We start from the raw sequence: 20,722 nt of genomic DNA on the forward strand, positions 1-20,722 counted from the left end.
AACCCTGGGGAGGAGGCAGACCCAAGGATGGGGAAGGTGTGTTTGGGTGGAGAGAAAGGAGAGAGACCTGGGTCAGAAGAGAGAAAGAGAGAGAGAAAAGAGACACAAAAGCAAACTTGGGCCTTTTGCTTTCTTCTTTTTTTCCTGCTCTGAAGGTCTTCCAGTGCTGGGCTCCACCCCTCTTCTGGGGGTTGCTTGAGATCGAGGGAGTGGGTAGGAAGTGCTCTTGCAAACCCTTGATTTCATCGTGCTTTGCATCTCCAACTCCCTTGGCACAGAGCCAGAGGAGAATGAAGAGGGAGAGAAAGTGAAATACCTCTGCTCCCAGCAACCTGAGAGAATTTGTGTGCAATTTGAGTCTGTTTTTTAATTCTAAAAATAGCCAAGAAAGGACCTATCTTGGTTTCAGGGCAGTCTGGTAGTGTTCAGTGCAGGTCTGTTGTCTGGGGCATGATACCAAGTTCTCCATTTTATCAGGTTTCCATTTTCTTCATGTTTAAGGAGAAAGACTGCAGAGTCCAGACCAGTAGTTCCAAAATGGGGTGCTTAAGAAGTGCAGTAGTGGGTGGGGTCAATTAGGAAGTGAACATAACAATTACAATAAATGAAGAAAGCGGTTGTTTTCAAAGTAGCCTAACAGTGGCAGGCCTGACAGAGATCAGAGATGCTTTTTTTTTTTTTTGCAAGTGGGTGTCCAATTTTTTCAATTCAGTATTTACAAGAAACCCCTTCAATTTAAACTCTCCATGCCTCTGAAGATTTGGATTTGGGTCATTGTTTTTCTATTCTGGTCTTTTTTTTAAAAAAAAAACTGATATAAAGAGGAGGTATCACTCATCCTTCCAAGAAAAGGGGAAAACTGTAGTCTGTTGAAGAAAAAGTATGCATTTGACTAATCTCATGTCGCACACACGATGGATTAAAAAGTCAGGACAATCTTCATCGGTTTCTATATCGACCCAATCGGTGGTATTTATGGGGTGCCTACCATAAAGCTTTTGGGAGAGTACAGGACTAGCAAGATTCAGAATCCCTGTTCTCAAGGAGCGTACCATCTAAATCTGTAGAGTTTCTTTTTTTCTGGAAATGATTGTTTTTTGAAATTATTCTTTATCTTTAAGTTTGATTTTGAAAGGTGTGTGGCAACAATCAGAAATTTACTCTTTGTTTCTCTATTCAATTGAAATGGATTTGAATCCAGAGTAACAATATACAGAATCTGTCACATTGCAGAGATGTGAAAAATGAAAAAATGAATACAGGTACCTCCAATCAGAAGAATCCATTTTTTAAAAAAGGTATTTAAGTGCTAACTATGTGCCAAGCACTTTTCTAAGCACTGAAGTAGGTAATCAGGTTGCCAGTCCCTGTCCCATATGGGGCTCACAGTCTAAGTAGGAGGGAATTGAATCCTCATTTTGCAGATGAGGGAACTGAGACACAGAGAATAAAGTGACTGACCCGTGGTCACAAAGCAGGTAAGTGGTGGAGCCGGGATTAGAACCGAGGCTCTGATTCTCAGGCCAGCGCTCTTTCCGGTAGGCCACACTGCTTCGAGATATGTATTTACTAGTATGGACTGTAGCCGGTCATATAAAGAGCCATAGTCATAGAAATTGAATTATATTTCTCATGGTCAGGGAAAGGGAGGCATTGTTTCAGAATTTGTCCATTTTTTCACCTTCCTTCACTTTGTTGATGTTTTAGAGGTTGTCACATGGGTCCGGCTTGTGACACAGTCTCGAATCTTGAGCCTTTGTAGAGTTCATAGCTGAACTTGCTCAAGTGTGGTGTAAGGTTTGGGGGAGGTTTTCTCACACCTCCCTTTCCACCACCCCCACAAGCGTTGCCAGAGAAGCAGATATCCGCATCGTGACCCCAACAGCTTCACTGGTCCAAAAAGAAGCAGGGGTGGAGCTCTCAGAAGGGGCATTGCCTTTTTTTATTGTTACCATTGTTATTATTATTGCACTAAGTGCTTACTTATGTGTCAAGAACTGTGCCAAGTGCTGAGGTAGATACTAGGTAATCAAATCAGATTGTGAGCCCCATGAGGGACAGAGACTATTTCAGAAGAGTAGAGAGTAGGTATTTCTGCCCCGTTGTGCAGAAGAGGAAATTGAAGCCTAATAGTAATAATAATAATTGTGGTATTTGCTAAGCACTTACTATGTGCCAGGCACTGTACTAATCGCTGGGGTGGATACAAGCAAATCAGGTTGGATACAGTCTCTGTCCCATATGGGACTCACAGTCTCAGCCCCCATTTCACAGATAAGGTAACTGAGGCCCTGTGAAGTGACTTGCCCAAGGTCACACAGCAAAGAAGGAGTGGTGTCAGGATTAGAACCCATGTCCTTCTGACTCCCAGGCCAGTGTTCTGTCCACTAATTATAATAATAATTATGGTATTTAAGTGCTTACTATGTGCTGAGCACTATTGTAAGCACTGGAGTAGATACAGGGTAATCAGATTGTCCCATGTGGGGCTCACATTTCTTAATCCCCATTTTTACAGATGAGGTAACTGAGGCACAGAGAGGTTAAGTGACTTGTCCAAGGTTATACAGCAGACAAGTGGCGGAGCTGGGATTAGAACCCACGACCTCTGACTCCTAAGCCCATGCTCTTTCCACTAAGCCACGCTGCTTCTCAATAATGCTGGTGTTTGTTAAGCGCTTACTGTGTGCCAAGTACTGTGCCAAGCGCTGGGGTAGATACAAGGTAATCAGGTTGTCCCATGTGAGACTCACAGTCTTAATCCCCATTTTACAGAGGAGGTGACTGAGGTCCAGAGAAGTTAAATGACTTGCCCAAAGTCACACAGCTGACAAGTGGCAGAGCCGGGATTAGAACCCACGACTTCTGACTCCCAAGCCCAGGCTCTTTCCATCAAGCCACACTGCTTCTTTAGATACATGGTCTTCAGGTTGTCCCTCACGGGGCTCTTAACTACAAGAGAGGTTAAGTAATTTGCCCAAGGACACTCAGCAAGTCAGGAACAGAGCTGTAATTTATAGTTAGCAACTACTAAATGACTTCTAGGGGCTCTTCTTTGAGAAGTGCTATTAGGCTATTACCCTAGGTTTGTATCACTATTTATTTTATTTCTTTTGGGGCTTTCCAGGGCTGTTGTTGAAAAGTACCTGCTTGAAAAATCTCGCTTGGTCTCTCAAGAGAAAGATGAAAGGTAAGAATATTATCTTTGAGCCATATTTGAAAAGAGTTCTTGGATTTCTAGTAAAATAAACAGGAGAGGAAAAGTAAATGTTTAGGGGCACAGCACATTAATTTATCTGCAAGCTTTTTATGTTCGGCCGTAGTTAGAATAGGTACATTTTTTTCTTTTGACTGTTCTAGGCCAGCAGGACACTTGGTCGAGGGGAAAAAAACCCAGTTACTATTCTGTTTACTGAACTGATTTCCGAATAAGTACAGTGGTACAAATTGACATGGATTTCTTAATTTTTTTATTTTAAAAGAACTTGTCCTTTGTTCCCCCCACCAATACTATTTCTAGAACAATTGCTGAAATGACTGCTTTAAATAGCTGTCTGGCATGGGAGGGGCCAAAGACATTGTTTCTCTACTAAAATAAATATATATTTTTTTCAATTTCAACCTCTAGGAATTACCATGTGTTTTATTACTTGTTGCTTGGAGTTACTGAGGAAGAGCGCCAAGAATTTCAACTTAAGCAACCTGAAGATTACTTCTACCTCAACCAGGTAAAGAATCCAGGACCCTCCCAACAGAAGTCAGTTTTGTTTGGGTAATGGCTGTTTCTCTGCTGCTCTGGCTCAAAGACATCTGAACCCTGTTCCTTCTGCTCTGCGATGAGTTGCAAGGAACACAAGAAAAATGGCATAAATTATGGTATTTGTTAAGCCCTTACTATGTGCCAGGCACTGTACTAATCGCTTAGGTAGATACAAACAGGTTGGACAGAGTCCCAATCCCACATGGGGCTCATGGTCTTAATCCCCATTTTACACATGAGGGAACTGAGGCTCAGAGAAGTGAAGTGACTCGCCTGGCATCACGGACAAGTGATGGAGCCATTACTGGAACCTAGGTCCTTCTGACTCCCAGGCCTAGGCTGTATCCACTAGGCCACGCTGCTTCTTGACTCATCAGCTGCTTGGGCATTTGTACCATCAGTTCCTGCAGAAATGATTCTTTCTTGCCAGACCCAGTACTCTAAGCGTCTGAAATGGTTGACCATCTTTCTTTTTCAGCATAACTTGAAGATTGAAGATGGAGAAGATCTGAGACATGACTTTGAAAGGCTAAAACAAGCCATGGAAATGGTTGGATTTCTTCCAGCAACAAAGAAACAGTGAGTATAACTGTCCACCCCTTTTTTCTCACAACAACCAGAGAGGATTTATGTACACTAGACTGTACCCCCAATTTTGTAATCGACTACCAAAATTTATTGAGAATAGTCAACCTCTAAATGGGTGTAAGAAATTAGATTGTGGTTTTTGTCAGGGTGAGACACATTTTCCTGTGTACTTACCACAGACAAAAAGTATTATTCAGAGAATTCCTATATTCAAGAACAAATTCCTTTGACTCAGTGGTTATTTATTGAGTAATAATAATAGTGTTGGTATTTGTTAAGCGCTTACTATGTGCCGAGCACTGTTCTAAACGCTGGGGTAGACACAGGGGAATCAGGTTGTCCCACGTGGGGCTCACAGTCTTAATCCCCATTTTACAGATGAGGTAACTGAGGCACCGAGAAGTTAAGTGACTTGCCCAAAGTCACACAGCTGACAAGTGGTAGAGCCGGGGTTCGAACCCATGACCTCTGACTCCAAAGCCCGTGCTCTTTCCAGTGAGCCACGCTGCTTACTTACCATGTGCAGAGCACTGTACTGAGGGCTTGGGAGAATACAGTATAACCAAATTAGCAGACATGTTCTCTGTCCATAACAGACATATTCCCTGCCCATAATGAGTTTACTGTCTAGAGGCACTCAAATTTTGCCTCTGAGTGATATCACCTAATGTTTTAATGCTAGTTTTAGCATTTGCTGTCTTGTTGATAGAATGAGGGATCTCTGTCTCCCACTGTAGACTTTAAGCTCGTTGTGGGCAGGGAATGTTTGTTTATTGTTATTTTGTACTCTCACAAGCGCTTAGTACAGTGTTCTGTGCACAGTGAGCTCTCAATAAATACGATTGAATGACCTACTATCGTTTGTAGTGGAGGTATGCCATGACTTTTGACTTACCCTAAGAGTTGTCTATTCTCGCTCATCACTTTAGAGATCAAAACTGTTTCAAAGGACTGATGTTGATTTGGGGTGTATGCAAATCTGCCTTTTTATCTGATTCATCCCCTGATTTTGATGGATAGAAGTTGGTGACAGACCACTAAATCCCATTCAATCAATCAGTCAATCAATGTTATTTATTGAGCACTTACTCTGACTGTACTAAGCACTTGGAAGAGTACAGTACAACAGAGTTAGCAGACATGTTCCTTGCCCACAACAAGCATTGAATCCCAAACATGCTGTATTCATATCTGACCCAAAAGGGGTTTTGTCAGTGGGTCAGCCCAGTGATGCTTTAGTCGTCGTTGCAGTAATCTGCTTCCTGGAGTCCAGTCTGTTGACCTGCATGTGAGATGCAGGGCTTTATTTTTCACTTCCACCACCTCTTTGACTCCTGCGTACACCCCGATTTCTCGATTTGGAAACTATTCCTCAAAAGAAGCAAAAGTTCTAGTACTCTGGGTTACAGCCATTTTGTTTTCCTCAGCACATGTAATCAGACAGCATTTTGATCGGAATAATCCACTGGTGGCAAAACAGAGTCCAAAAGTCCTGTTTCTTCTTGGACAGTTCAAGTGCAACAGCTACCTTCTGATTTGCTTTAAATGGATCCATGCAGCTCTCCTCCACATGCTGCATTCCCTGTTGAATGGTTTAGACCCTGTCGAATGATAACTGTGGTATTTGTTAAGCATGGTGTTTGTTACTATTTGTCAAACATTGAGGTTGATACAAGATAATCGAGTCAGACTCAGTTCCTGTCTCACATGGTACTTACAGTCTAAGAGGGAGGGACAGTGGGCGTTGAGCCCCCATTTTGCATCTGAGGAAAGAGGCCAAGAGAAGTTAAGAGACTTGCCCCAGGCCACACAGCAGACAAGCGGAGCCGCGGGATAGAACCCAGGTCTTCCGACTCCCAGGCCTGCTCTTTCCACAAGGCCATGCTTTTGGCTAATGTATACATAGCTTTTCACCTCAGTTTCATCACCATTTATATGAATGGATCCTTTTGGGCAATATTACTGCATTTCCTTTGAGTTGTTGAGAGATGCATATCCATTCCAACTTCATGCAGTCGCTTCTGCACCTAACACATCTAAAACAGAAATCCACATCTTCCCGCCCAAACACAGTCTTTCCCTTGACTTTCCCATCACTGCAGACGGTACCACCAGTCTTCCTGTCTTACAAGCCCATATCCTTGGAGTTATCCTTGACTCCTCTCTCTCATTCAACCCATATATTCAATCCATCTCTAAAGCCTGTCCGTCTCACGTTCACAACGTCGCTAAAATCCACCCTTTCCTCTCCATCGAAACCGCTTCGACATTAATCCAAGCCCTTATCCTATCCGCCTTGTTTACTGAATCAGCCTCCTTGCTGACCTCCCTGCTTCCTGTCTCTCCCCACTCCAGTCCATACTTCACCCTGCTTCCCGGATCATTTTTCTACAGAAACATTCAAACCGCGTTTCCCCGCTCCTCAAGAATCTCCAGTGGTTGCTCATCGACCTCCACATCAAACAGAAACCCTTTTACGTCAGTTTCAAAGCACTCAGTCATTTTTGCCCCCTCCTACCTCACCTTGCTACCCACCTACTACAACCCAGCCTGCACACTCTGTTCCTCTAATGCTAACCTTCTCACTGTACCTCGATATAGTCTATCTCGCCGCCGACCTTTCACCTACATCCTGCCTCTGGTCTGGAGCACTCTCCCTCTTCGTAGCCGACAGACAATTACTCTTCCCTCCTTCAAAGTCTTACTGAAGGCACATCCCCTCCAAAAGATCTTCCCTGACTAAGCCCTCCTTTCCTTTCCTCCTACTCCCTTCTCTATCACCCTGACTTGCTCCCTTTATTCATCCCCCTTCCCAGCCCCACAACATGTATGTACCTATCTATAATTTTATGTATTTATATTCATGTCTCTCTCCCCCTCTAGACTGTAAGCTTGTGGACAGGGAACGTTTCTGTTACATTGTTATATCATACTCTCCCAAGCATTTAGTACAGTGCTCTGCACACAGTAAATGCTTATTAAATGATTGACTACTGCAAGTTGTTGCATTTTCCTTTCAAATTCTGCTACAGCATTTGGAAAAATGATGCATTTGTCAATGAATATAAGTTGCATCAGTTGCTCACCATCAAAAACCATTTCTTCCCTGTTAAGTCTCTAGAATAGAGATTCCAAGGTTGGCAAAAATGCATTTCTTGACTCTTTTGCATCGGTTCGTACAGCATAGGCTGTTGAACAGTATGATTCCTGGTATACAGTTGCAGTTCATCTCCTCCAGAAGGTCTATACATGAAGATTGACTTTTTATAGTGTGTATCGAAAACAGCATTGCATTTCACTGCCTCCAGTGCTTTCTTGTCATCAAATTTGAAGCAAACACTAATTTGGCATTCTCAGCATTTTTCTCTTATCAGTCACTGGGTGCAGATCTCCATAAGCAGCATGGTCTAGTGGCAAGAGCACGGGCTTGGGAGTCAGAGGTCATGGATTCTAATCCCGGTTCCGCCACTTAGCTGTTTAACTTTGGGCAAGTCACTTAACTTCTCTGTGCCTCAGTTACCTCATCTGGAAAGTGGGGATTAAGACTGTGAGCCCCACATGGGACAACCTGATTACCTTGTATCTCTCCCAGTGCTTAGAACAATGCTTGGCACATAGTAAGCACTTAACAAATACCATCCTTATTATTATTATTATTACTAAGCTCTTGGGAGAGTACAGTATAACAGAGTGGGTAGACACGTTCCCTGCCCACAATGAATATACAGTCTGGAGAGATAGCAGGTAGAGGGGGTGGATGTCATCGACAGTTGAGTATTCTGAGTGTAATCTGGTTTATTTTCTGCTGGACTGAAGTTAAAGGTCATTTTTAATTTTACTGAGTATCACTCTGATGGAGGCTTTATGTATTTATGAGAGGAGTGTTACTGGTGGGTAGTTTCAAAGGTCTTCAGTCTCTTTGTCAACACTATTGGCTTTGTTCAAGAAAGTTATGCAGAACCTTGGGCTAGAATCTTTAGCAGTCTGTCTCTTGCTTGGAGAAATTCCTTCCATTTCATATCCCCACCTGGTCAGGTCATTTTCCATGTTTCACATTGCATTTTCTTCGCTGACAATATTTATTGAGGGCATGCTATGTTCAGAGCACTGTGCTAGGTGCTTGGAGGACATAAAAAGAGTCATGATTTCTTCCATCAACAAACCTGTCATCTAATAGGAAAGACAAGGGGCTATACATTGATGGACACATGATTGTTAAAAGATATAAACCCAGGAAGATAAGCTTCAAAACATGTATAGTTGTCCTTTATAGTTAAAGTTGTCCCACTTAAACTGTGAGCCCCATGCGGGACAGGGGCTGGGTCCAACCCAATTAACTTGTATCTACCCAGCGCATAGCAGCATTGGAAACATAATAAACGCTTACAAATACTATAAAAAAAGACACCACTGCTGGCGAAATTCATCAGTAGAAACGCATGGGTGAAAAGACCAGTGCAGGGACCCACGGTCTCAGTCCCACCGCATCCACACAGAAGCTATCTCTTGTCGAGCTGTTAAGCTTTTGGTTTGCAATGCCTGGCACTGTCTTAGTTTTTGCCTCACTGTCTCATGATCCGTACAAAGTTTGTTAAAAAAGAAACCTCTGTTCTTGATTGTGTGGTGCGCCATGCTGGTCTGTCTGTGGCATTTGTCTCCCATTCAACCGCTGTGGTGCAGCAGCATCTGTAACCTTAAGACACTTCCTCTGTTTTCTTTTGGTTTCCCAGTTTCAGGCCGCCATTCCTCAGCTGTTTAGGTACCCTCCTGTTGTCTATCCTCCTCACATGCCCCACCCAGCACGGCTGGGCTGTAGCAACCAGTCGATCGATTCAATGCTGGACGACGTATTTCATTCTAGGATTTCATTGTCTGTGATCTTTTGGGAAGCAGCGTGGCATAGTGGATGGAGCACTGGCCCGAGAGTCAGGTGATTTTGGGTTCTAGGGCAAGTCACTTCACTTCTTTGTGCTTCAGTTACCTCATCTGTAAAATAGGGATTAAGACTGTGAGCCCCATTTGGGACAGGGACTGTGTCCAACCCAATTTGCTAGTATCCACCCCAGCGCTTAGTCCAGTGCCTGGCACACAGTAAGTGCTGAGCAAATACCATAGTTATTATTATTAATTGTTAGACTTTCTTGCTGTTTGATGCTGAGTACAGCCCGTAAATGACACAGAATATCTTAAGGAGTCAGGTATGGCATCTTTGTAGAGGTCCAGTCTCCCAACGGAAGAATGGGCCCTACAGATCTTAGTCTGTAAGATGTGTTAATTTGGCCAAGCCATTTTCAGGCATTTGCCTGTCGTCTTGGATGTGCGCCTCTAGGATGCAGTCGACTGTATATATTCATTCATTCATTCAATAGTATTTATTGAGCGCTTACTATGTGCAGAGCACTGTACTAAGCGCTTGGGATGAACAAGTCGGCAACAGATAGAGACAGTCCCTGCCGTTTGACGGGCTTACAGTCTAATCGGGGGAGATGGACAGACAAGAACAATGGCAATAAATAGAGTCGAGGGGAAGAACATCTCGTAAAAACAATGGCGACTAAATAGAATCAAGGCGATGTACAATTCATTAACAAAATAAATAGGGTAATGACTTTTTGTTTAAAGTGGTGCTCATTAAAGTGGTGCTCATTAAATGCATACTATGTGCCTAGCACTGTACTACGAGCTGGGATAGATCCAAGATAATCAAGTTGCACACAGTCCCTGACCTACACGGGACTCACAGTTTAATTAGGAGGGAGTGGAGTTTAGTCACCATTTTCCAGATGAGGAAATGGAGGCCCAGAGAAGTGACTTGCCCATGGTCACACAGCAGACAGGTGGCAGAGCCGGGGTTTGAACCCAGATCCTCTGACTCCCAGGCCCATATTCTTTTCCCAAGGCTATGCTGCTTTCTGCTGTTTTAGACTTTAGGGTAATGCCCAAAGTCTGCTGAGTTAGGAAGAGTTTCTCACAGGAGGCAGAAGCATATTCTCCAACACCTGCATCTAGGTCAAGATATAGATGTAGTTGACCTTTGGTTTCAAAGAAAACCCTACTGATGGTGAAGTTCACCTGTGAGTGCGTGGCGTGGGTCAGTGGAAACCGCCCGGGCTTGGGAGTCAGAGGACGTGTGTTCTGATCCCAGCTCCGCCACTCATCTGCTGTGTGACCTTGGGCAAGTCACTTAACTTCTCTGTGCCTCAGTGACCTCATCTGGTAAATGGGGATTAAGACTGTGAGCCTCACATGGATCAACCTGATTACCTTGTAACTACTCCAGCGCTTAGAACAGTGCTTGGCACATAGTAAGCACTTAACAAATACCATTATTATTATTAGTAGTAGTAGTAGTGGCTGAAAGGCCAGTCTGTGACCCACAATCTCAGCCACATTGGACACACAAAAAAGATGGTCTTTGTCGTGGTGTTTGCTTAAGGTTTGCAATTCCTGGCACTGGAATGTGCCTGTTGTATCGTATTGTACTCTCCCAAGTGCCTAACACAGTGCTCTCCACACATTCATTCAATCGTATTTATTGAGTGCTTACTGTGTGCAGAGCACTGTACTAAGCGCTTGGAAAGTACAGTTCGGCAACAGATAGACAGTCTCTATGTTAAATACGATTGACTGATTTCTGTTTTTGCCTCATTTTCTCTCTTTCCATGTGAAGCTTTTGCTCCTAGAACCATTCCCTTCTTCCCGATCACAGTGCTCCGTGCAGGTCTCTCATGAGCAACTGACTCCCAGGTGCTCCCATTTGGGATGCAGCATTGTCTGAGGTCTTGTTTTACCAGATAATCACCGTTGTCCCACTGGACAATAAGGTCCTCGGATCTGAGATATTTGTTTTTCCTTGTATGCCTGAGGTATTTGTTTTTCCTTGTTCCTTCACATACACATGCTTAATCGGTGGTGTTTCTTGAATCTTGATGGGATAATTCAGGCATTGTAACTTGCTGTACCTTGAGTCCTCTGGCCTTTTTCCATTGAATTCTGTGATGTCCCAGGTGACGTGGCGCCTGGTCTACTGGTCTAAAGTCTTTTCTCGTTTTGCCAGTTTATGCTACTTCGTGGTATTTTATGTGCAGCACTACATTTGTGTTGCCAGCCGCTGTGATTTAAAGCTGGGTGGTTAATTGGGATAAGCCTCGTAGAAGGGCTGGGATTTCAGACAGACTTTGCAGATGTGGGGAGTTGCGGTCTGGCCCATGTGAAAGAGAAGAGAATTCCAGGTGAGGGGGAGGGCATGAACGAGCGGCCAGAGGCCGGACAGTGAGTAACCATGTGAAAATGTGCTGGGGAAGAGCGTAGAGTGTGAGTTGGGAGTAAAGAGGGCAGAAGAGAAAGAAGGCGAGCCCTGAAGCCAGTGTCCGGGGATGTTGGCTAGATGCCAAGGGAAGTGGGGATTTGAGGAGGGGAGAGATGTGAATGTTGAAGGAAGCTGATAGAGCCTGTGGAGTGGAGAACAGATTGAAGAGAGTGGAAATCAGAGGCAGAGAGATCTTTGGCTGGTACAAAAGTCTAATTGGGTGATGACGTTAGCTTGAACCAGCGAGGTGGCCGTTTGGGTCAAGTGGGAGGGAAATAGCGTGGGGGCAAAAAGTGGCAGGATGTAGTGACAGACTGGATGCGAGGGTTAAAAGAGAGGAATCAAAAAAGGCACCAAGATTGCAGGCTTCTGGCACAGAGAGGAGCGTTGTTAAAGTGTACTCTCCCAAATGCTTAGTGCAGTGCTCTGCACCCAGTAAGCACTCAATAAATATGATTGACTGTTGAGAGAGATGGGGGAAGTTAGGAGAAGTGGGTTTAGGAGGGAAGATGGAAGATGGTTGTTGGGATATTTGTGTGGAGATGTCATGGAGGCAGAAAGAAACTTTAGATGGTTTAGCAGGATAAAGGCTGGGACTGGTGAGGTATATTTGGGAGTCATTTATATAGAGGTGGTATCTAGAGCTGTACAAGAAGATTAAGAAATCAATATTGAGCACTTACTGTGTGCAGAACACTGTACCACGAGCTTGAGAGAGTACAATAACAGAGTTGGTAGGCACGTATCCTGCCCACAAAGGAGACAGTCATAATCAGAAATGTTACAGATATCTACATACGTGCTGTGGAGCTGAGGGTGGGATGAATAGCAAGTGCCCAAGTCAATCAGTGGTATTTATTGTGCGTTTACTATAACAGAATTAGCATATACATTCCCTGCCCATAACAAGCTTACATTCTGTAGGGGAAGTCAGACATTTATATGAATAATTATTTGTGATCTGTAACTTAAAAGATATGTACACAAGTGCTGTGGGATTGGGGGTGGGGTGATATCAAATATCCAAAGGTCACAGATCCAAGTTCAGAGGCAATGCAGAAGGGAGAGTGAGATGGGGGAAAGAGGGCTCAATCGGGGAAGGCCTCTTGGAGGAGATGTGTCCTCAACAGTGCTTTGTAGGTGGAGAGAGTGGCGCTCTGGAGTATATGGAGGGGGAGGGAGTTCCAGGCTAGGGGGAGGATGTGGGAAAGGGGCGATGGTGAGATAGATGAGATCGGGGCAGAGTGAATAAGCTGGCGCTAGAGGAGCAGAGTGTGTGGGCTGGGCTGGGCTGTAGGAGGTCAGTGAGGTAAGATTATGAGGGTGCCAGCTGATTGAGTTTCTTTTGGGTATGGAGGTGGATGGGCAACCACTGGAATTTTTTGAGGAAGGGGGGTGACGTGTCCTGAACGTTTTTGTAGAGAAATGATCCGGCAACAGAGTGAAGTATGGATTGGATTGGGGAAAGGCAGGAGGCTGGGAGGTCAGTAAGGAAGTAGAGGCAGTAGTCATGGCAGAATAGAATAATAATAATAACAATAATAATATTATTATTTAAGCATTTACTATGTGGCAGACACAAGCACTGGGGTGGATAGAAGCTAATTGGGTTGGACAGAGTCCCTGATCCAAATGGGGCTCACAGACTCGATCCCCATTTTTCAGATGAGGTAACTGAGGCACAGAGAAGTGAAGTGACTTGCCCAGGGTCACAGAGGATAAGTGCATGGATTAGCATAGTAGCAGTTTGGATGTAGAGAAAAAGGTGGATTTTAGCAATGCCTCGAAGGTGGAACCAACAGGGTTTGGTAACACTGAATATTGGGTTGAATGAAAGTGAGTCGAGGGGCATGCCAAGGTTATGGACTTGTGAGACAGGGAGGATGGTCGTGCTGTCTTCAGTGGTGGGAAAGTAGGGGGCAGGACAGGGTTGGAGTGGGAAGATGAATTCTGTTTTGGGTATGCTAAGTTTGATGTGTCGGCGGAACATTCAAGTAAAATGTCTTGGAGGCAGGAGAAAATGTGAGACTGCAGAGAAGGAGAGAGATCAGGGATGGAGATGTAGATTTGGGAATCATTTGCATAGAGATGGTAGTTGAAGCCATGGGAGCGAATGAGTTCTCTAAAGGAGTGGATGAAGATGGAGAATAGAAAGGGACCCATAACTGAGTTAGGGGGTGGGAGGCAGAAGAGGAAGCTGCGAAAGAGACTGAGAATGAGCGGCCAGAGAGAGAGGAGGAAAACCAGGAGAGAGGACAGTGTCAATAAAGCTATGTTGGATAATGTTTCCAGGAGAAGGGGGTGGTCAACAGTGTCGAAGTCAGCCGAGAGGTCGGGGAGGATTAGGATGGAGTAGAGGCTGTTGGATTTGGCAAGAAGTATGTCATTGGTGACCTTTGAGAGGACTAGTTTCTGTGGAGTGAAGGGTGGCTCAAGCAAGATTGGAGGGGGTCAAGGGGAGAATTGGAGGAGAGGTAGTAGGGAGAGTGGATGTAGGCAGCTCGTCCAAGGAGTTTGGAAAGGAATGGTAGGAGGGAGCTGTGGAATCAAGGGAGGGTTTTTTAGGATGTTGGACAGCAGTGGGGGAAAAACCGTTGAAAAATGGACAGTTGAAGATGTTAGTCAAGGAGGGAAGAAGAGAAAAAGGACAAGAAGATGAGCTCCCGGAGAGTGAGCAGGTAAAAGTAAGGGACCCATAAAAGAGCTTTTAGGGACACCTGCGGTTTGAGGATGGAAGGTGGAAGAAGAGGTAGTGAATGAGTGGTGAATGAGGGAAGGAGTAGCCAGAGAGATGGGAGAAGAACCCAGGAGTACCAAGTTAGGGTTTCCAGCAGTAGAGAGTGACCCACAGTCTTAAAGACAGCAGAGAGGTCAAGGATTAGGACCGAGTAAACATTTGATATTCCTTTAAGCACTTACTATTCTTGCCAATTTAAGGCCCACAGCACATGGGTCCACCTCCGTAATTGATTTTAATGTCTTTTCCCCCCTTAGACTGTAAGCACTTAACTAATGCCATCATCATCAGTGCCTACCAACTCTTTTGTATTGTACTCTCCTAAGTGCTCCCATGGCTTCAACTACCACCTCTGTGTGGATGACACCCAAATCTGCATCTCCAGCCCTGATCTCTCTCCCTCTCTGCAGTCTCATTTCCTCCTGCTTTCAAGGCATCTCTACTTGGATGTCTTGTATCCACCCCAGTGGTTAGTGTCCAAATACTATTATCATTATTATTTCCAAAACAGAACTTATCTTCCCACCCAAACCCTCTCCTCCCCCTGACTTTCCCATCACTGTAGATAACACCACCATCCTTCCTGGCTCACAAGCCTGTAACCTTGGCGTTATCCTTGACTCCTCACTCTCATTCAATGCACATATTAAATCCATCACTAAATCTTGTTGGTTCCACCTTCCACAACATGGCTAAAATCTGCCCTTTCCACTCCATCCAAACTGCTACCATGTTAACTCAGTCACTTATCGTATCCCACCTGGACTATTGCGTCAGCCTCCTTGCTGACCTCCCTGCCTCCTGTTTCTCCCCATTACACGCCATACTTCACTCTGTTGCCTGCATCATTTTTCTACAAAAACATTCAGGCCATGTTTCCCCACTCGTCAGGCAACTCCAGCGGTTACCCATCCATCTCCACATCCATCAGTCAGAAAGTCCTCACCGTTGGCTATAAAGCATTCAGTTCCCTTGCCCTCTCCTACCTCAGCTGCTACTCTCCTACACACTTCACTCCTCTAATACTAAACTTCTCACTGTACCTCGATCTCATCTATCTTGCCTCCAACCTCTCACCCACGTCCTGCCTCTGGCCTGGAACGCCCTCCCTCCTCAAATCCGACAATTTCTCTCTCTGCCCCCTCTTCAGAACCTTATTGAAGACGCATCTCCTCCAAGAGGCCCTCCCTGACTAAGTCCTCTTTTCATTCATTCAATAGTATTTATTGAGCGCTTACTATGTGCAGAGCACTGTACTAAGCGCTTGGGATGAACAAGTCGGCAACAGATAGAGACGGTCCCTGCCATTTGACGGGCTTACGGTCTAATCGGGGGAGACGGACAGACGAGAACAATGGCAATAAATAGAGTCGAGGGGAAGAACATCTCGTAAAAACAATGGCGACTAAATAGAATCAAGGCGATGTACATTTCATTAACAAAATAAATAGGGTAATGAAAATATATACAGTTGAGCGGACGAGTAAAGTGCTGAGGGGATGGGAAGGGAGAGGGGGAGGAGCAGAGGGAGATGGGGGGAAAAGAGGGTTAAGCTGCAGAGAGGTGAAGGGGGGGTGGTAGAGGGAGTAGAGGGAGAAGAGGAGCTCAGTCTGGGAAGGCCTCTTGGAGGAGGTGAGTTTTAAGTAGGGTTTTGAAGAGGGGAAGAGAATCGGTTTGGCGGAGGTGAGGAGGGAGGGCGTTCCGGGACCGCGGGAGGACATGGCCCAGGGGTCGACGGCGGGATAGGCGAGACCGAGGGACAGTGAGGAGGTGGGCGGCGGAGGAGCGGAGCGTGCGGGGTGGGCGGTAGAAAGAGAGAAGGGAGGAGAGGTAGGAAGGGGCAAGGTGATGTAGAGCCTCGAAGCCTAGAGTGAGGAGTTTTTGTTTGGAGCGGAGGTCGATAGGCAACCACTGGAGTTGTTTAAGAAGGGGAGTGACAGGCCCAGATCGTTTCTGCAGGAAGATGAGCCGGGCAGCGGAGTGAAGAATAGACCGGAGCAGGGCGAGAGAGGAGGAAGGGAGATCAGAGAGAAGGCTGACACAGTAGTCTAGCCGGGATATAACGAGAGCCCGTAGCAGTAAGGTAGCCGTTTGGGTGGAGAGGAAAGGGTGGATCTCGGCAATATTGTAAAGGTGAAACCGGCAGGTCTCGGTAACGGATAGGATGTGTGGGGTGAACGAGAGAGACGAGTCAAGGATGACACCGAGATTGCGGGCCCGAGAGACGGGAAGGATGGCCGTGCCATCCACGGTGATAGGGAAGTCTGGGAGAGGACCGGGTTGGGGAGGGAAGATGAGGAGCTCAGTCTTGCTCATGTTGAGTTTTAGGTGGCGGGCCGACATCCAGGTGGAGACGTCCCGGAGGCGGGAGGAGATGCGAGCCTGAAGGGAGGGGGAGAGGATGGGGCGGAGATGTAGATCTGCGTGTCATCTGCGTAGAGATGGTAGTCAAAGCCGTGAGAGCGAATGAGTTCACCGAGGGAGTGAGTGTAAATGGAGAACAGAAGAGGGCCAAGAACTGACCCTTGAGGAACTCCAACAGTTAAAGGATGGGAGGGGGAGGAGGCGCCAGCGAAGGAGACCGAGAATGACCGGCCAGAGAGGTAAGAGGAGAACCAGGAGAGGACGGAGTCCGTGAAGCCAAGGTGAGATAAGGTATAGAGGAGGTCGACAGTGTCAAAGGCAGCAGAGAGGTCAAGGAGGATTAGAATGGAGTAGGAGCCATTGGATTTGGCAAGAAGGAGGTCATGGGTGACCTTTGAGAGAGCAGTCTCGGTAGAGTGGAGGGGACGGAAGCCAGATTGGAGGGGGTCCCCTAGCCCCACAGCACATACATACATATCTGTACGCTGAGAAGCAGTGTAGCGTAGTGGAAAAAGCACGGGCTTGGGAGTCAGAGGTCATGGGTTATAATCCCGGCCCTGCCACTTGTCAGCTCTGTGACTTTGGCTAAGTCACTTAACTTCTCTGTGCCTCAGTTACCTCATCTGTAAAATGGGAGTTAAGACTGTGAGCTCCACGTGGAACAACCTGATTACCTTGTGTCTGCCCCAGCGCTTAGAACAGTGCTTGGCACATAGTAAGCGCTTAACAAATGCCATCATTATTATTGTTTACATTAATGTCTTTCCTCCCCCCACGCCCTTCTAGACTGCGTTTGTTGTGGGCAGGGAACATGTCTACCAACTCTGTTATATTGTTAAATTGTCCTTGCCCAAGTGCTTAGTACAGTTCTTGCACACAGTAAGTGCTCAATAAATACAATTGCCTGTAGGGCGAGAAGAAGAGATTTGATTGGAACTAATGATAATGTTTCTCCAGGAGTGTACTATTGATTAATTAGAGTGTTCCAACTTTATTTTGAAGGATTTTTTCAGTTCTCTCAGCTATTCTGTATTTGGGCAATGTCACTTACAAAAAGAGAGCTACTGGTCGGGATGAAGGTTTGGAAGTTGGACCCCCGGAAGTGCTGGACACACTCTCACAACTTCTGAAGGTATCTTTCTCTTTCTGTCTTTGTTGAGAAACAGACTCATACAAACTATATGCTGTGAGGGAAGTGTGAGGGTCACCCAGTGTACCATTAAGAGCTCTCTGCCTGGGCTATAACAAAAGCAGGGACTAGGAGTAGGGCCTAATGATCTTTTTTCCCCTCCTGTTCCCACAACACCTCCCCGCCCCAGCCCCCCACTGCCCCCCCCCATGCCCTCCATAACTTGTTCTTGCCGTGAGAACCAAATGTCCCAAAGCAGGAAAACAAATCCCTGCTCTCCACCCTTCCAGGTTCCCACCATGGGAGACAAAGCTGTCTTTCTCCCTACCCACACTGCAAAACCCCCAACCTAGCCCACCTTGGGTACCTGAGCCTCCAAGGCAGGTAACACCCATCTTTCCCCCACCCCTTAATTACCTGCTGTCTCTCCAGTAAACACAATACAACTTTCTTTGGGGAAGCTGAGGGAGGGGTGTATGTTTGCTCTTGTGCTCAGATTCAGTAACTTGAAACAGTTTTCTACTGTCTCAGTATACAAAACCTTGAGGCTCCTGCTTGGAGAATGCTGTCCAAAGTATTATCTTAGTGGAGATTTAAAGGACAAAGTAAATGCAGAACTTTGCGCATGCTATCCTGACTATCTTTAAACTCCTATTTTTGTAGCAAGGGAAAGGGGTCTTCTACACCAAAATAAAGGACTTTCATTATGTGTTAGTTCTGTAAAAATGACAAATTTTTCATGACAGTGAAAAAATGTCATTTCAGACATAGTATGTCCTCCTGTTGACTATGTAGCATTGATCAAAGACTTGGGTGATATTTGAAGGGATAAAATGCTATATGGTGGTTTCTTAATCTTTTCCTTTTTTTTAAAAAAAAAAAACAAACAGGTCAAGCGAGAGATTTTAGTGGAAGTTCTGACCAAAAGAAAAACTGTGACTGCCAATGACAAACTTATTCTTCCATATAGTCTCAGTGAGGTGAGCAGTGTGTGCAGGGCTCTTGGGATTATTCATTCATACATCCAGTTGTATTTATGACCCTGAACATTGTGTTTTTAAATGAAATAGCTCAAGTCCCCCAGTTAGAATCTACCCAAAACTTTTTCATGTCCCAAATAGAATAACCATTAATATTTTACCTAGGTTAAAATGTTATTTGAGTTATACTTCTCTTTTACTTGGAAAAACTAAATAGTCATTCCCGACACTTTGCCTTGTCTTTTGGCTGACTTGAGACTTTTTTTTCACCAGGCAAAAACAGCTCGTGACTCAATGGCAAAATCATTGTACAGTGCTTTGTTTGATTGGATCGTTCTACGTATTAATCATGCTCTTCTTAATAAAAAGGATATGGAAGAATCTGTTACAGTAAGTTCTTTTCCAATGATAGTTTTATTTCTAGGCTCAACTGCTGAGTATATTGTTGTTAAACTCAGTTAAACTACTGAGGTTAGCAAATAATGTCTATTCATCAGCAACAAGTGAAAAACCAAGGTTAGCTGTCCCCATACCTAGTTAGGAAATAACAGCAGGAAGGAGAGGCATTGAGAGGAGACATCAAATGGACAGAAAAACAGATAAACCTAAAATAATAAACTGTCACATCCACATAGATAAAAAGGCAGAGAGACAAGCATCTGACAAGTGTATTTTTGTTTGGCTAGGGAACCAAGTCAGCATTTTTTAAAATGAAGTTTTTTAAAATGAAGTTTTAAAATGAAGTTTTAAAAAAAGTTTCTTTTTTTTCATTTTTGATGGAATGCTTTTGAATACCACTTGTAGCAAAAAAGCAGGTAAACATCTATAACATTTGTTTAGTTAAACTTTAGACTATTTGGCTACCGCAGCTGAAAGATTTTTCCCATCGTATTCATAAAAAGAGTTCCTTCAAAACATCTGTGTGTGATTTTTCTTTCTCCAAGTGCCTATCTATTGGAGTACTGGATATATTTGGATTTGAAGATTTTGAAACCAATAGTTTTGAGCAGTTCTGTATAAATTATGCAAACGAGCAACTTCAGTATTATTTCAACCAACACATCTTCAAACTGGAACAGGTAAGAAATGAAATTTAAGCCTGCTAACAGTAACAAGAAGAAATGTGCTCTCATAAGCGTTTAATATAGTGTTCTGCACAGAATAAGTATTCAGTAAATGCCGTTGGTTGGTTGAATTAGAATACGATTTTAGAGTAGTGATGAAGATTAATGTCTGTCTTTGAATGTAATTTCCCTTTGTCAACCCAAAGGTAAAATCTTATACACTTGTGTTGGTAAAAATGTCAGATGGTGGTGTTTTTTATGTTGTTCTGTTTTTAACACCATGCCTATTGTCAAATGAGTCAGTAACTAAAGCCTCATTGAGGATAAAGGCACGCTGATTTTAGCCAGCTCTTAATGCTACCAGTTTTTTGTGCAAAGACAGCTATCACATATTTTGTTTTTGAATTCCTCTCGTTCTCACTTTATCATTCAATTTAGGCATACACCATACAGAAAAATTAGTGAAATTATGGAAATATTTGATATTGGATTTGTTATGGATTCTGTAAAACAATTAAGTTGTAAATACATTTGCTTTTCTGAAACAAAAATTCCACCATCAAAGTACTGTAAACTCTAACGCTCTAATTCCAGCTTTCTCTTTTTTTCCTGATAAAATATTTTTTCCTCATATGCTTTTTTAAATTATACAGGAAGAATATCAGAGTGAAGGGATCACTTGGCACAATATTGATTATACGGATAATGTAGGTTGCATTCATTTAATCAGCAAGAAGCCCACAGGTCTTTTCTATCTGCTGGACGAAGAAAGCAAGTAAGCAGAAGTGATC

General features: G+C 44.4%; 1 protein-coding gene across 14 annotated transcripts in view; it reads left to right on the top strand.

The window, feature by feature from the left end:
• The window catches only part of MYO9B (myosin IXB), a 118,480-nt gene that overhangs the window by 49,710 nt on the left and 48,048 nt on the right, over positions 1-20,722 (top strand). For all 14 annotated transcript variants that reach the window (XM_029051269.2, XM_029051274.2, XM_029051276.2 and 11 more), the window contains exons 4-11: positions 3,128-3,190; positions 3,629-3,728; positions 4,239-4,339; positions 17,761-17,890; positions 18,778-18,867; positions 19,141-19,257; positions 19,812-19,946; positions 20,585-20,706. In XM_029051269.2, the coding sequence (XP_028907102.1) occupies positions 3,128-3,190; positions 3,629-3,728; positions 4,239-4,339; positions 17,761-17,890; positions 18,778-18,867; positions 19,141-19,257; positions 19,812-19,946; positions 20,585-20,706 (858 nt within the window). The remainder of the gene's footprint in view (positions 1-3,127; positions 3,191-3,628; positions 3,729-4,238; positions 4,340-17,760; positions 17,891-18,777; positions 18,868-19,140; positions 19,258-19,811; positions 19,947-20,584; positions 20,707-20,722) is intronic.

Source organism: Ornithorhynchus anatinus, chromosome X1 (assembly GCF_004115215.2).
Source record: "Ornithorhynchus anatinus isolate Pmale09 chromosome X1, mOrnAna1.pri.v4, whole genome shotgun sequence".
Classification (NCBI taxonomy): domain Eukaryota; kingdom Metazoa; phylum Chordata; class Mammalia; order Monotremata; family Ornithorhynchidae; genus Ornithorhynchus; species Ornithorhynchus anatinus.